We start from the raw sequence: 16890 nt of genomic DNA, 5'->3' as shown, positions 1-16890 counted from the left end.
AAAGCATTATTCTAAATTTAAAGTTTAGAAATTAATTCATAAAAGGTTAGTTATATTTAAAACGGTTATAATTTTAAATTTCGTTATTGTAATTAGATACATTTAATTAAAGTTTGATATAGTTTTATATAACTATTTTATAATTAATACAAAAGTATTCTAAATTAAATTCGTTTTATTTATGAGTAGTTGTTTTTACACTTATACGAAAAACTATCTAATTAGAAAAATAGAAAGTTTTCTTAAGTATTTTTCTTAAAAATGGCAAAGGTCAGTGCTACACCACAACAACGGTGAATGACAATTATTTTACTAAAATCAATCGTTTTATTATCAAGATACTAACCAAGAACTTAAACCTCTAATTTGGTTAAAAATGTTTAAACCAAACAACTTCACTGTAGTAAAAACAAATGTCTGATTTAATTTATGTTTAATTTTCTAATCTTTAAATAAAGCAGCTATTTATTAAATTGAAAAATAGATTAATTTTTTAAGTTATCTGTGTTTTTAATCTTGCTAGTACAGAGTCAAATTTAAACTAATCGGCTAACTGATATGACTCAATTAAAAACTTCTTAAACTCTCTATAACTATAATTTCGAAAAAAAAATGTTTTGTTAAAACTTGTTTAGATTTACATTATTTACGAGCTTTAAGTAAAACTCTAAAAAACCAAAACATGGAGTTTTCAACTTTTTTGCTACTAGTTTAAAACCACATAAAATATTTAACTAAAAAAAAAAATGATTTTTTTAAGCGGCTAAGTTTTTACTATTTTGTTTCAAAACATTTTGTGCTTTTTTTTTAATTTGACCTTTACTAAGCAAAAGTCATCTGTTTATTTGTTGTTTCTTAAGTTGCCTCGGTAAGCATTGATATTGTGAAATTAAACCAGTTTAGTTTTTGTCAGCTGTATTTACAATCCTTCAAATCATAAACAAATTAGTTGCTAGTAGCACTTAAGTGTACTTCACTTTATGAAGATGTTTGCAAATCAGTTTATGTTTACTGTTTAAGGATACTTACTTAACTTATGCATTAAAACTTTAACAATTGACTATGTTTATAAATTGAAAGTTTGTTAAGCAAAAATAATGAAGTCTGCCTCAAATATATCTAGCAAAAAAGCTAAATATCAAAGAACTATAACAACTAGTTTCTCACTAAGTAAGTGTTTTTTACAGACATTACCTAAATAGTTTAAAAGATAAATTTCAAATTAGTTAAATTTTTTTATAGCATTATATAGAGATTGAAAACTCAAGTAAATGGCGATTGATTCCAAAAAAGATAATAATATAATCTGGCAGTGATCACATGATTAGATTGTTGATTATTTTTTTGTTGCAACTTTGGCAAAAACTTGCTTGGGGATTTGAGATATGATTTTATCAAACTTTGTGGTATTCAGTGCTGAAACTTTTGCTTAGTAAGTATTTGTCAAATGAGGTGTCACCAAAGGATTTTTTGTTTATAAATGATATTTTTTAGATAATTTAATGTTAATTTTTAAAGGGGTAGGTAGAAATAACATTTGATGTAACTTTACTTGCTTGACCCTCAAAAACGCTTATACCTTTGAAAGGAAGAGTTAGACTAATGTTTTTCTAATAAAAATGTAAAAAAAAATATATTCAATTAATTGTATTATTTTATTGTGATTAAGTAACAAATATATCAAATATGTTGAAAAACTTTATATAGTTTTGTAAAATTTTATATTGATTTGTTTATAATAAGGTTGGGATCGGGTCTAAAATGCCAGGAACAAAATTACACAAAGAATATTTTGCACCAAAAGTCAATTTTGCACCAGTTTTATTTTTGCACGAGAGTAAAAATACAAAAATACAAAAAAATACAGAAAAAAAACTAAAAATAAATTTTAATGAAAAAAGGATAAAAAAAAGTTACTGACCGAGGGTTAAGGGTAATAGTGATACTAATAAAAAAAAATTAAAAAAAAAACTAATAAAAATTATTATATAAAAAAAAATATTAATATTAGAAAAAAAAGCTACTGACCGAGGGTAAGAAGGGTTAGGGGTAACAGTGTTAAAAGACTAAAAATAAAATAAATACAGATACTATAAAAAATAATAATAAATTTATCCATGCAAAATTGTCTGCTCATGCATTAGTGTCTCCTGCAAAAGTGACCCTTTGTGCAAAAGCATCTTTGTGCAATTTTATCTTTGTACAATTTTGTGCCATCATGCAAATTAGTCTTTGTGCAAAAGTATCTTTGTGCAATTTTGTGCACTTGTGCAATTTTGTCCCCTTGTGCAATTTTGTACGCTTGTGTAAGTTAGGCAGCTACCCTAGAAGGCAATAAGGGGGAAGGCATTTTTTTATAAGTTATTTTTGTTATAGAAATTAACTTTACTTAATCTCTAACTTAGCTAAGAGTTGTTTTTTACCATTTTGTAAAATTCAAATTAGTTTTTGAAATATGAGGGTACAAAATTGGAGAGCTCAATAGATTACTTATTGAAGATCGATATAAAAAAGATTGTTTCATTAAAATTTATCTTCTACAGTTTTTTAGCAATTGTTCTGAAACTTTATTTCTTTCTTTTCAAAAGACTCTATTTATTTTGAATAAAATTATTTATTTTTGTTGAAAGAACAATTCAATATTTTTTTTTGTTATAAAATTCTTAATTTTATATTTATTTCTACAATGTGTATTTTTCTATCAATGTAAGTAATATTTGTTTGAAATTTGAGGTTAATTAACTAAGAAATGAAGGTGTAACTGTAAACAGATTTTTAGTAGATTTAGTAGGAAAACAGATATTTGAAATTCTTAAAAAATGAGCAATGATAAATTTTTTCTGTGTAAGTTTGTATCAGAAAATTTTTACACAACTGACCAAATCTCAAATATAAATTATAACTTTTTTATTCTGAAAAAGTATCTTACATAGTTGTATAAAATTATAGCTTTCATTCAAGGTCTAATATCATTTTTTGTAAAAAAATACGTTGGACTTTCCCCTAATGGCCTTAAATATGTTTAATTTTTTTTTAACAAGTGAAAAATTAAATCCAGGTTTGTATGTGGAAGCTTAATGTTTAAACTATAAGTAGTTTTTTGATAGTTTAAAAAAATTGTTTGATGTTTCATGTATAGTCAGATAAAAAAAAAATCAAATTCAACAAATTAGGATATTTTTATAGTACATTATTATTTATAGTTTAAAAATCACTAGTTTTTTTTACTATAAATCTATATGCTTTTAATTTTTTCTGAGCTAAAGACCTCAAGTTTAAAAAAAGTTTTTTCTATTCTTCAAAAAATTTCTTTGGCTGGAATTAAAAAAAAAAATCCATTGTAAACATTTGTATTATTTAAATAACATAGTTTAATAAAACAATTCTCTCAGTAGAATAAATTAAAATATCTAAATTGGACTTGTTATAAAAACACAAATATTGACTTAACAAGTTTAAAAGTTGATTAAATGTCTTTAACCTTTTTCTTTTGTTGAACTAGAGACCTCAATTTTAAAGAAATAATTTCAATACATTTTTAAAGGTTTTGTAAATATTGAAGTTGTAAATTTTACATAAAAAGTGAGTATTTTGTTGTTTAAATACTTATTCTGTGTAAAGATTTATATTTTAGTCGTGGACTTGCTGTAAAAAGGACTTAACTTGGATTATATAGAAAAAATAAATCTTTGGTTAATTAGTTTTTTTTGCCTTGCATAATGTATTAAGATCATAGGGGGAGTCCACCTTGATTTTACAAGTTGATCTTATTTTATAGAGTTTTATCTAAGCTATCACACATTTTTAACTGCTTGAAAAATTTCGAAGTAAGTTTTAAGATATAAGTAATCAAAGTTGGTGACCTCAATAAGTTTCTACAATAGGTTTCTAATGCGAGGCACAAACCAAAAACACAAAAAAAGACTTTTTCATCCTTCATTTTAAAATCAATATTCTTCAAATTTTCACAGAAAGTCTGTTATTAAGTTTAAAAAAGATTGAGTGCAGCAATTTTCTAACTTTGAAAAATAAAATCACCTTTTTTTGTTATCTAAAATTTTAATTTTTCAATAAATTTATCAAAAATTAAGCACCTTTTTTCTTTTTTTGTCTGAAGTTTTAATTTTTCAATATTTTAAAAATTGCAGCATTCAAAGTCTTTGAAACTATTAAAGGAACGTTTCCTTGGAGTTTGAGGTCTTCAGCTCAAAAAATGAAGCAGAAGATATATTTTTAGTAGTTTTTGAAATTTGCATTAAAATTTACCCCAACAAATTTGCAGTCTATAACATTTGTATTGAAAACTTTTTACAAAAGTTACAATATACTAAAAATCAAATTATATTTTTGAATTCTTCAAAAACTGTCTTGTAGTTTATACTTCAAAGCCAAAATTAATTTTTGTCAAAAAAAAGAGTTGGACCCCCTTTGGCCTAAAAGTGTCTGAAAGCTTAGAAAGAAAAGATCAACTTAAAAAAAAAAGCTGAATCTCCCTATGTCTTTAACTATTTTGCTTAATCTTCCTATTTCTTTAATTTTATTTCATGCTCTCAACAACCACTTCTGTAAATATTTTTATGTTGCATTGTAAAATAGAGCTTAAATACAAAACTTTTTATATTTAAATAAATATCCAACTTTAAAGTACACCTCCCATAAAAAAAACAAACTTAAATGTTAACTGTAAATTTTAAATTTTTTTGTTGTTTTTGACTATAGAGAGGAAGTTCATAATTTTTTTTTATTCAAATTTTCATAGACTTTTATTCTAAAGCTTAAAATAATAACTATTAAATACTTTTTATAGAATAAAAGTATTTAATTCAAATGTGATATAATTGACTTTCTTAAAAGTTTTCATTACAAACCTATCTTAAAGTTTCTATATGGTTGTTTTTTTTTTGGAGTTTTAAAAATTTTACTTCATTTTTGAAGCAATTTGCTCTAAATTTTTAGGTTTTTTTTTTCAATGTTTTTTTTTTTCAATATGAAAACTTGTAGGAATCCGATTTTTGAACAATTATAACAAAAATAAACGAATGATTAAAAAAACATTTGAGTAAGAAAAAGATTAATTGATCTTTCCTATAATTTTTTTATAATTTATAAAAGTATAGACTAAAAAAGTTTTAAAACAATTGCTCTGAAACTGTAGGAGGTGATAAGGTTTTTAGTGAAGTATTGTATTTTTTGTCGTTTTAGTTTGTGCTTTTTATTAGAAACCTATTGAGCTATACAACTTTGATTGATTATGTCTCAATAGCTACTTTGAAATTAAAAGCGGCAGATAACAACTGTTAGCTCTTAACAACTGTTTTAGTATAGAAAAAAGACTAATTTTAAAGAAATGTGATTCACCCTTTTGCCTCTATACAGTATAATATAATCATTTTAAAAAAATAGACACTAATTTTAGGAAATACAACATTTTTAAAAAGCACTGACAAGTTGGTTTAATTGAGTATATTTTTGAAGATAGCAAAGCCTCGTCTGAAAACGATTCTGAAAAATCAACGTTCAAGTATCCCTTTCTTCTGAACAGAAGTGGGATTCCCCTGGATGAAGAAACATGGGAGAGGTTGTGGGCTCACGCTGTTTCAATGTACCCCCATGCCAAACATGAAATTACTGCTATCAAGAACATGGACAATTGTGATGAGGTAGGTATTTAATATTGATAAATTTTTGAACTATATAGTTTAGATATTTTGCCCATTTAGTAATTTTTTTAAAACTAAATAACAGTCTAGGATAGAGAAATGTTTAAATTTGAGTAGTTAACAACTTTTATAAGTAGTTGATTATACATTTTGTTTTAACTTCTTATTATTATTTTTCTTTGACTTCACAGCAGTAGCAACACGTTATGGCGTTATAGATGTGCAAAGCATCATAAACTGCGTTAAATACAATTTTCTGTCACACTAAAGTGTTCAACTTCATCCTTTTTTTACACTTGAACTTAATTTCATATTTTAAGCATATGAAGGACCTACACTTTCTTTTATACAAAAATAACATTAAGTCTTATTTGAAAACTTTAAGTATATACTATAAGATAGTTTTTATACAATTATAGTTAAACCAGTCCATGAAAAAAAAAAAACAGATACAACCGTTTGAAACAAGAAATTTTTGAGGTCAATTTTCTCCAAATTATGAATTTTGATTTAAATCAATATCTTTCTTCAATTATAAAGCAACTTTTTCAAGCTTTCAGGAAATGTTCTTTTTTATACAAACAGCTTGTAGGAAGAAAATTTAAACAGAAAATATGACCAAAATTAAGAAGACTTTTTTTCATTATTAAAATATCTTAAAGAAAATTTAACAATCTGTTTCCTACAAGTTGTTTAAAGTTTATTAAAGATTATCCTGGTAAAATTTAAAAACATTGCTTAAGAATGAAGAATAAAATAGATTTTTAGTAAAATAATTTATTTTTACCTTTTTAGTGAACGCCTCCCATAAAGCAGCTGTTGAACTTTCTATCTTTGGTCGCTTTATCTCAAAAATTACTTTGAGTTTTTTTTTAAACTGTAAAAGACAACTTGTAGCTAAGTATTTTTTATGTAAAGTTAGACTAAGTTTAAAAAAACACATATTTTATTTACTTGATTTACTTGGGTTTTCTAAAACTCAATGTGAAGTATTGGCAATTCCTCCCTCTCCTATGGCCTTTGTATACGTTAGTGGTAGTAAAATTTTTCTACACATTTACTTACCTTTGAAGTCATAAGGCATTGAGTTTAAGTTGAGTTTAAGAAAGTCTTAGTAAATAAAATATGTATTTAAATTGTTTAAAATTTAGTCTTGTTTTTTATAAAAAATACCAAACTATAAGTTGTCTTTTACAGTTTAAAAAAAATAAAGAAATAAAGTAACTTTTGAGATATAAGTGATGGAGGATATAGATTTCAATAGGTTTTTTAAAGGAGTTATATCCTTGTTATGACATATAACCTGTTGTATAATATTTGAGTATTTCTAATTTTTTATAACTCAAGTTTTCAAGTTGTTTTGGTTTTATAGTTGGGCAAGGATTGGCACTTAATGTTTTCTAGAAGATTTTTGTGTGTATTTATTTTATAAAACATTTAACATAAAAACCCATTTTTACCTAAACAGATAGAAAATAAAAACATTTAGAAAAAAAAATCTACCTCATTACCAAAATTAGTTAAAGAAAAAAATTATTTAGTTTTAGTTTTAGAAATTCAGCTTTTGTGCTTATTCAAGCGCTCAGAAGTACGGCAAGAGACCCAAAAGAAAAGTAGAATTTATCTTCAAAGTTATAATTATGTTTTTTATTCTTATTTGTAATCAGCTTCAATAATCTTAGATCCCAATACCCCACCCACCAAACGTAACCAACTCGCCAGTGCTGACGGCATTGAAGCAGTTGCAAATGTACATACAGCAGCTAACCTACAACCACACTGGCACCCAACTGTTCAACATTGGCAAGTGCAGGCCTTTTTCTTCACTCATGGAAATTGCCAGGAACATTATCAAGGAGGCTCTCCCTATAAAATGCTTGGAGGCTGTAGTTTTGGCCCTGTTAGTTGAGACTGATTTTTAATTTTAATCATAAAGTAGTTAAATAAAATTATATTTTTCATTACTTTTTGGTAGTTTTGATTTTATTTTTGTTTAGTGTCTGTATTAAACTTATGAAGCTTTTTAACTTAACTTGTGACAATTAAGAATTTTATGTTTCCATCAGTAACCTCTTGCTTATTTACGCACATTGTGTCCACAGAAAAAATGCGTAAAGATACGAGAGATCGTAAAGATACAAGAGGTACCAAATATACTTACTATAATGGCTGTTTTTTGATATTGCTTCTAGTTAAAAGCAGACTGGGGACTTTACCACTTTTAACAATTTATTTACTTTATTTATAAATATGAAAACAAAAGATAAAACTATACATATATTAAAAAAAAGGATTTAAATTTACACAAAATGACAATACTTGTAGAAAAATATACTAATTTTGATAATAAGTGTATTTTTCTTTATATTTATTTATATGTGACTCATTTGATACTTAAAATTTATATTCTATTCTACTTAGCAAACTCAATTTATAATTAAGCATTTGTTTACAATTAAGAAATGGTATGGTGTCTATGTTAAAATTTGTTTCTATAACCTTTTACAAATTTATGCATTTGGTGCTGTAATGGATTTCTTATTTTGAACAAAAATATATAAAATATAAGAAAAATGATTAATAAAAGTTGTTTATGTTACTACAACTTTTTTTGATTTGACTTTTTCCCACATAAGAATAAACTTGTTTTGCATTGTATTAAAAATATTAATGAGTTTGAATAAAATCACAATAAACCTAATTTGTGCAATATTAATAAAAATATTTTATTTTTTGAATTTTTTAGAATTCTAAAATGCGTAATTAAACGAGAGAGCGTAACGTCACGAGTGCGTAAAGATGCGAGAGGTTACTGTACAACACTTTTTCTAAATTATTTTTTTATGATAAGCAGCACCAATACTTTTAACTGTTTTGCACCTTTTAAACAATTATAAGTGCAAGGATGAGCCACCATTGTTTTTAAAGTTGATCTTGTTGGGTTAAATTTTATATTTGCTATCACAATATTTTTATTGCAGTAAAAAAATCATAGTAAGTCTTGAGATATAAGCGATCAAAGTTACATTGTTCGGTAGGTTCTTTTTTGTAGACTAAAACAATTTAGGCGAAAAAGTCTACTCCACTGAGTATATATTACTTCTTCATTTATTTCCAATCATTTTCAAATTTTTACAACTAGTGTATTATGAACATTCATATAGTTCATTTAAATTTTTTTTTAATTTTTAGAAATGCTTCATTTTGTTTTTGTTTATCTGAAATGTTTAGTTTCAATGATAATATCTTAAACTTGTCATTTATTTTTGATAACTTTTATAATGTTTCCTCAAAATTAAGGTTTCTAGTTCGAAAAAAATGATGTTTTTTAACAAACTTTAGATTTCTATAAATTTGATGATTAAAAAGTGTTGTCTATACTTTTGTTTTGATAACTTTTTTCCAAAACAATTTCACCTTAAAAGTAAATCAAATTTTTTTTTTTCTTCTTGAAGTCTCTTATAATTCAAACTTAAAGCTTATAGATAAAAGCCTATGCTTATTTCGTTGAGAAATGCCCTTACTTCTTCGTGCTATTAATCGCAGCTGTAAAACTGATCGCTTATTAAAAAAATTCTATTGTTTTCGGTTAGTTAAAAATTTGCTCGAACGTTTCTGAACTTTTCAGCTAGATAGTTTGCAAAATTAGTTGTAACTACATTTATATACTTTTTACTTTAGAGATTACAATAAAAGTTCTCGACTTAACTATAAGGAGATTTATTACTTAAAGTTTAAAATTTTATTGTCAAAACAGTGTTTTTCTCGTTTGAGTTATTTCAAACGAGTGAAACATTGTTTTGACAATAAAATTAAAAAATTGAAGTTACAACTATATTAGTACTAAAAAAAGATTCATAAAAAACAAAGTTGTTTTTTTTCTACTGTAGATTTATGTTTTAACTTAAATAAATAACAACACAGGTACCTAACAAGCGAGTTAACCACAGTCAATCGTTTTCCAATCGGGTTCAAATCGAAACACAATGGCAAGTACCATTACCACATAGTGTTGGGTGTCACCCATAGAAGTATGTATGGCAGCATGGGTATCAGCAGGAGAAAAGACCTCATGGATAAACCACTTCAGTTCAAAGTAAGACATTTGAGTCACTTAGGCTTTTTTGCTATAATGTAGTTAGTTACTTTGATGGTACTTTGGTTCTGTACTTTTGTTTTAATTGATTATTAATGAGTAGTTAATAGAATAATTAAAAGAGCATTGTATATACGGACAAGATAGTTCTTAAAAATATAAATTACAAAATGTTTCTTTTTTTCATAGCTCGTGAAAATCTAAATTTCTAAAAAATTAAGTAACGGTTTAATAACAATATAAAAAAAATTAAGTCCTTTCACTACTGCAACATTTTTGTAATTTTTTATTAAAAATGAAACATAGTTTATTAAGCAACAAAATATTAATAAAATAATCACGAAGTATACGCTACTTTCTACTAACATTTATAATAGCATCATGTTTGTAAAATTCTATGAGATATAGGTGATTCAATTTTTTTTAAATTTTTTTTTAACTAAAAAATAAGTTGTGAATAGAGGTTTTAGCTTGACTGGCTAAATTCGACCCGCAGGCCAAATTTTTACTGTCTTTGCTTAGTCAGGGGTCGGCAAACTGTAGCCCGCGGGCCGCATTAAGATGTTTTTTTAACTCGTTAAATGTATTAACATTCTCAAAAAACAAAATAAAGTTTAAGTGTTATTTTTATAGAATAATCTATCGGCTAAACTATTTTTGTTCAAAAAAAAAATTTTTGTTATTTTAAAATATGTTTTTAAAGCACATAAAAAACGTTCCTTTTTTGAATTGCCGACCCCTGGCTCAGATGAATAGTTAAGTACATAGAAATTTTTTTATAATTTTATTTTATACAAACTTTTATTTTGCAGAGCTTAACAGCACTTCTTGAAAACTTTCAACTATCATACGCTAAAAGTGAGATGCTAATATATATTTATTTTAAATAAACTTTTAATTTAGAACATGATATTATAACAACTAAGTGTATTTAATAATTTTATTGATGCCTGTTGGTTAAGTTTTTGATAAAAAGTTATACTTTTGTATTATATTTATCAAAGTTGTTTTATTTTGTTCGAATCCATTATTCTCATAGAAATAATAAAGGTTCAACTTTTAGTAAAACTTTTTTATATTTTAGAAAACTATATAAATTTGAATAACATTGATTTATTTTTTTTGACTGAAACATGGTTGACTAATAAGGTCAATGATGCCACAGTGTGTCCTTTTAACTATAACATTTACCGAAGTGATAGGTCTAGTAGGGGTGGAGGTGTTGCTATCCTTTTCAAAAATTCGCTTAAAGTTAAAAACGATTCTATCTCTGCTAGCAACATCAATTTTGAATACCTATGTGTAGATGTAATTTTAAAAAAGATGAAATTAAGATTTTGTTGTGTCTACCTTCCTCCACTGTCTGGGAGATGCGCACTGACTGTTCAAAATGTAATTATAATGGTTTTTCCAAAAGAGTGTTCTTTTTATGTTTTTGGTGATTTTAATATGCCAAATATAGATTGGAGGATTCCTAGCACAGATTTCAATAAACCCCATGAGTGTTTTCTTAATTTTTGTACAGACAATTTTTTAACCCCAGTAATTGAAAATCCAACCCATAAGAATGATAACATTCTCGATCTCATAATTTGCAATCATTTTGGTCTACATAGAATCATATCACACTCAACTAATTTTCCATTAACAAACACTTGTGACCATAACTTGCTTTCACTAAAAATTAAAATTGAAAATAAAATAGTACCTATTGCTAAAGAATTCTCATATGACTATAAAAAAGCAGATTTTGAAAGCATCAATGATTTCCTGTCAAAAATTAATTGGACCTCTTTATTTAAAAATTCAGAAAATCTCCAGCATTTCTACGATCAATTCATTAGCTCAATCCAAATCTCAATCAAACGTTTTGTTCCAATTTATTCTAAAAATAACAAAAGTAAAAAATATCCATCTCATATTAAAAAGTTATTAAAAGAAAAAGCAAATCTATACAAAAAAAGTAAGACAAATAAATCACTTTTGATAAAATACAAAAACAAGTCTAAAGAATATCAATTAGCTGTTAAAAAATACAACTTTGAATATGAAAACGAATTCTGCAAAAAGCCAAATTTAAAAAAGTTTTATAGCTACGTGAAATCTAAACTTAAGTTAAATAATTCCATACATCTCTTATATGATAATGATAAAAACAAAACAGTAACCTCAGATTTTGAAATAGCAACACTTTTTAACTTAAATTTTCAAAAAGTTTTCAAAAAAGACGAGAGTTACCAGTCTTTTAAGCTACCCCAAAAGAATTGTAGTAAGATGCAAAATTTTTTCATAACCTATGAAGACATTATAAGTTCAATTAACCACTTAAAAGATAAAATCATAAGAACGCCAGAAAACATTCCACCCTATTATATCAAGCATGTTATCCAATCAATAATTTTTTCACTTTCATTAATATTTAATTGCTCTTTAGAACTATCTGATGTTCCTAAACAATGGAAAACATCTTTTATTATTCCTGTGCACAAGAAAGGTAATATACACGATGCATTAAATTACAGACCAATATCTCTAACAAGTGGCTTTTCAAGAATTTATGAAAATATTGTATCTGTAAAAATTCTCAATCACCTCTTTGATAACAAATTATTAAATAGCAAACAGTTTGGTTTTGTTCCAAACCGCTCATCAACCATTCAACTGTTAACATGCTTACATTCTTGGTTAGTTCCTTATCTCAAAAATGAATTTACTTAAGTAGTTTATACGGATATTCAAAAAGCCTTTGATTCAGTATCACACAAAAGATTATTAAAAATTTTAAATCAGTATGGGCTACATGAAAGCTTAATTGATTGGTTTGATAACTTTTTAAATAATAGATCACAAAGAGTACTCATCAATAATACGCTTTCTGACTCTTTAACAATCTACAGTGGAGTACCACAAGGTGGTGTAGTTGGTCCCCTTCTCTTTTTAATTTATATTAATGATATTTGTTCAAACATTGATATTAAAAGTGAGTTAAGCTTATTTGCAGATGATGCCAAAATTTTTAGTCAGTCAAATACTTCATTACAACTATCTTTAGATAATATTTACATACGGTTAAAAACAAGAAAACTAAACTTAAATCCTAGCAAATGTAAAATTCTAACCATTAACAAAAAAGAATCTTCTCCAACTGACCTCATAATCAATAACATCAAGTTACCAGAAATTAAAGTTTTTAAAGATTAGGAATTTATATTTCCAAAGATTTGAAATGGAATGAACATATCAACTATTTATATAAGATTGCAAAAACTACATGTTATCAAATATTAAAAAGTTTTAAAACTAATTCTGCTTCAATTCTGACAAAACTGTTTAAAACATACATTCGCCCTAAACTTGAGTTTAGTACCCAAATTTGGTCACCCCATTTAAAAAAGGATATTAACAAAATTGAATCTGTGCAAAGGAGTTTTACCCGTCATATTTGTAGTCGTTGCAACATATCTTACACGTCATATAATGATAGAATGATTAAATTTGGCTTGAAGTCACTGGAATATAGAAGATGGGAATTTGATTTATCAACTCTTTACAAAATTATCAATGGCAAATATAAAAGCTTTTTTAACCAGTTTTTTAATTTTTCCCAAAATAAATATCAACTAAGAGGAAATAATTTGAAAATAAAATGTAAACATGATTTTCAAAACAGTCAGTGGCAAGGCGCATTTTTTCACAGAGCAAAAGCTATGTGGAACAGACTACCTCAGGATGTAGTATCTTGTGAGAGGGTAGAACAATTTCGTTTAAAGCTAAAAAGATTTGATTTAAATACGATAAATACCAGTAAAATTCACTAATTTTTCACTGTAAACAAAAGAAAAGAAATTCGTTTCCCTACGCCTCCCCCTCTACAAACTATTAGTTTACTTATATATTTTGTAGTTATGAATTTTGTTTTATAAGCCATGATTTTACACAAACTTCTTTATTGTGTGTACTAAGTAATATATAAGTTTGAATTTTTTGAATTGAATTTTCAATTTAGTTCATTTGTTTATCATATGTGTTTAACTTTGTGTTTTCATTTAAATTATGGTTGTATATATATATATATAATTTAAAGTTTTGAATATAAGTTAATTTTCTTTTTCTCTTTTTGTGTGTCCTGTTTAAGTGGCTCAGGTTTTGATGCCTGAGTCCAACATTGCACAAAAAACAATATAATAATAATAATAATAACTTTTAGTAAAACTTGTAACCCTGCAGATGGTCATGAACTGTTGAAAGTCAGATTGGGAAAGTTCGTCACCCACGATATACACAGCATGGAACGAATACATTGGAGGGTTTGCAGGAAAAGTTGTTTTAATTTAAAAAAGATCCAATTACTAAATCTGCATTTTTTTTTGATAAAAATATTTTCTAAACAACGAGTTGATGATTTTTTTCATTTGATAAACATTGATATTGTTAACAAACAATAATGAATTAAATTTTTTTTATTTTTAATAGATAAACTTTTCGGGTAAAAATAAAATATTAATGCTTTTTTAAAGAAGTTAGAACAAACAAAGTTTGAAATATACAGTAAACTATTTTAACTTGTTAGTGCACTTCAATAAATTACCACAAACTCACAAGTGATGAAAGATGTAGGAAGATCGAGAAATTCAGCAAATCGATGAAGAGAGATTATCAGTACAATCTACCTCCTATTGTTCTTAACAAAAATACACCTAAACTTCCAAGGTAAAATGTTTGAGTTTGAGAAAATCTATGCACATACATATTTTCACACAATTTTACATCATTATTTTTTTTCAAAAGAAACTGTTTACAATGTTTTAAAAATCCATAATACCAGTGCTTCTTTAAAAGTGCACCCATTCAGTCTAGAATGCACAAATTTAAATGACTGTGCACAAATAAATTTTAAAGTATTTAAAGTGTCTTTTAACTTGTAAGTATTTCATAATTCTTTTATATTTTAATAGTTGTTGAGTTTTTAGAATAAGTTTTAACATATCTCTTTAGAAGCAAAAACAGTTTGATGCTTGTATTATTTACTAAAAAGAATTTATTTAATTATAAAATCTGTATACAATTTTATCTTAGTGGTTTATTGTGCACATCTTTTTAAAACTATGAGCAGCACTATGCTGCACATTATAATGTAATGGTTGCCAAACTTTTCAAAAACTATGCACACCAGATCTGTAAAGATTATAAGTTACATGAAAACTTGTTTATTGAGTAAACACTTTGTTTAAATAAACTGATTATTTTTTTTGTTATTTTTGGTAGTAACTAGAATAAAGTATTGAGATTTTTACTGACAGCTTTCGAAAACTGATGTAATGGATGTACCCTTAGTTTTAATTTTGTTATCTTAACTCACCCAGGCTTTTATGTACAGCGGAGTTTAGCACTTTTTCAGTTAGCAAGTATTAAAAATTACTATTTTTGTAAGTACTTTGTATGAAGATAAAATTTAAATGCAAGTCTAGTACATCTTATTTTATGAAGTTTTAAAACCAAATTAAATTATGATATTGCTTCTAAAAATTAAGTTTTAACCTAAGTTGTTCTAATACGTAAGATTAATCTTATTTTACATTTTCATATCTTAGATTTTTATAAATATCAATAAGAATTTAGTAAATTTTTTGTAAACGATATGAAATTTTACTAGAAATAAACTAAATAGTAAAATTACTTGTACAAAAGTAAAAAACCTAATTAGCATATTTTAAAACCACTGTTATAAAACTACTGTATTTTTGAATATTTTACAGCATAAAACCTGGAGTAAAAAGAAAACACCAAAATCAAGTTAAGAAGAAAAAGAAAACAGTTAGAAAAGCAAGACCAAGGATTCCAAAAATTAAGTGTTGAATTATTTCAAAGTAAATACTCTTTAATTTTTTGTAAAGTTTTTTTAAAGACTAGACAAAGGTTACAAAGGTATATTAGGTTTATTTTTCTAAGCAATGTTAAAATAAATAATAAAAATAAGTAATTAGAAAAATATTTGTAATAGATTTCCTTTATAATATACTACTTCCTAGATTAAGTACACATTTTGTTTATTATAACAAGAAAAACTCATTTATCAGTTATGTTTGGTAAATTTTTTATTAATGATTATTTTAAATTTCAAAATAGGATTTTATAAGTATTTTTAACAACTAATATTTTTTCATACTTACACCAATCAAACAAAAGTCTACACTTTATAATTATCAAAAAATTAAATTACTGTTGCTTTAACCTTGAATAAAATTTGTTCTTACAGGCTTCAGTTTTGCCTACAACTTGTCTGCCTTCAAAAGAAAGCCAAACATACTGAAATTTGCACAAAAGTTATAATAAATTTGTTGTTGGATGCATTTTTGCCATTGATAAATTTCACTGTGATACTTTGCTTACGTATATTTTTAAGTTGTACTGACATATTTTGTTACACTGTGAAAACTGTTTATATTTGAATTTTGTATTTTTTAATGCAAAAATTAACCTGTAGTTTTTGTTTTAATTCTATTTTTTCAAAGCATAACATAACTGTACAATCAAATATGTATGAATTGCATCTAATAGTGAATTTAAATAAAGGTTGCACAGCTTTTAGTTTGAGCACTTATGGTTAAGTTATACTCTAACTATTTTAAAAAAGATACATATATAGTTGTAAAAAAGTTATATTTTTTTAAATTTACAAAACAATAAATTCAGTTTTTTTATGTCTAGTTACTTTTGTAAAGTATTCCATTGCAATTTTAAATACAAGAAAATCTTAGTTCTAAAAAAAGTTACTTCGTTTGTGTCATTCACTTAAAAATATATAATCATATAAACAGTTATAAAAAAATATTCTTGTTGTTTTTGTTGTGTAACATTGAAACAGTCTTGATTTTTTAAATGTATAATATTTTTCAGAAAAAAACTATTTCTCTATATTATTTATAAAGATTTATATTTTGAGAATATTTATATAGATGAATCAGATTCAACTAAAGTTGTTAAGTATATATTTTAGTTTTGAAAATTATTAAAAAAGAAAACGTCTACAAAAGTGTTTTTGTTTTTAATTTCAACTTAGATCAAATGAATATTTTATATCATTGTTTATTGAACGATAAAAAAAGCGCTCAAAAAGTTTGGTTTAAAGTCTTG

The 16890-nt window shown here is 25.3% G+C and overlaps 1 protein-coding gene across 2 annotated transcripts; it reads left to right on the top strand.

Moving 5' to 3' along the window:
- The first annotated feature begins 1063 nt into the window (after positions 1-1063).
- Positions 1064-16431, top strand: LOC145835858 (tubulinyl-Tyr carboxypeptidase 1-like). Of its 2 annotated transcripts, none has more exons than XM_082943598.1 (9): positions 1064-1174; positions 5480-5660; positions 7343-7560; positions 9585-9756; positions 10569-10614; positions 13984-14063; positions 14327-14466; positions 15513-15623; positions 16013-16431. In XM_082943598.1, exons 1-8 carry the CDS (start codon positions 1098-1100, stop codon positions 15610-15612), a joined length of 1014 nt encoding a protein of 337 aa, XP_082799724.1. In that variant the 5' UTR covers positions 1064-1097; the 3' UTR covers positions 15613-15623; positions 16013-16431. The 2 variants fall into 2 exon arrangements, with proteins under 2 accessions (XP_082799724.1, XP_082799725.1); XM_082943599.1 differs by having other exon boundaries at positions 1069-1170; positions 5476-5660.
- The last annotated feature ends 459 nt before the right edge of the window (positions 16432-16890 follow it).

The sequence above is a fragment of the Thalia democratica genome, chromosome 5, assembly GCF_965202585.1.
Source record: "Thalia democratica chromosome 5, ktThaDemo2.hap1.1, whole genome shotgun sequence".
In the NCBI taxonomy this organism is placed as follows: domain Eukaryota; kingdom Metazoa; phylum Chordata; class Thaliacea; order Salpida; family Salpidae; genus Thalia; species Thalia democratica.
This window is presented reverse-complemented; position numbering and strand designations above follow the sequence as displayed.

Excerpts from the sequence above, each read along its gene's own strand:
- LOC145835858 (XM_082943598.1), top strand. The coding sequence starts at position 1,098 with ATGAAGTCTGCCTCAAATATATCTAGCAAAAAAGCTAAATATCAAAGA. Across the intron at positions 9,757-10,568 it reads ATAAACCACTTCAGTTCAAA|AGCTTAACAGCACTTCTTGA; the intron begins GTAAGACATTTG and ends TTTATTTTGCAG. Across the intron at positions 14,064-14,326 it reads TGGAACGAATACATTGGAGG|TGCACTTCAATAAATTACCA; the intron begins GTTTGCAGGAAA and ends TTAACTTGTTAG.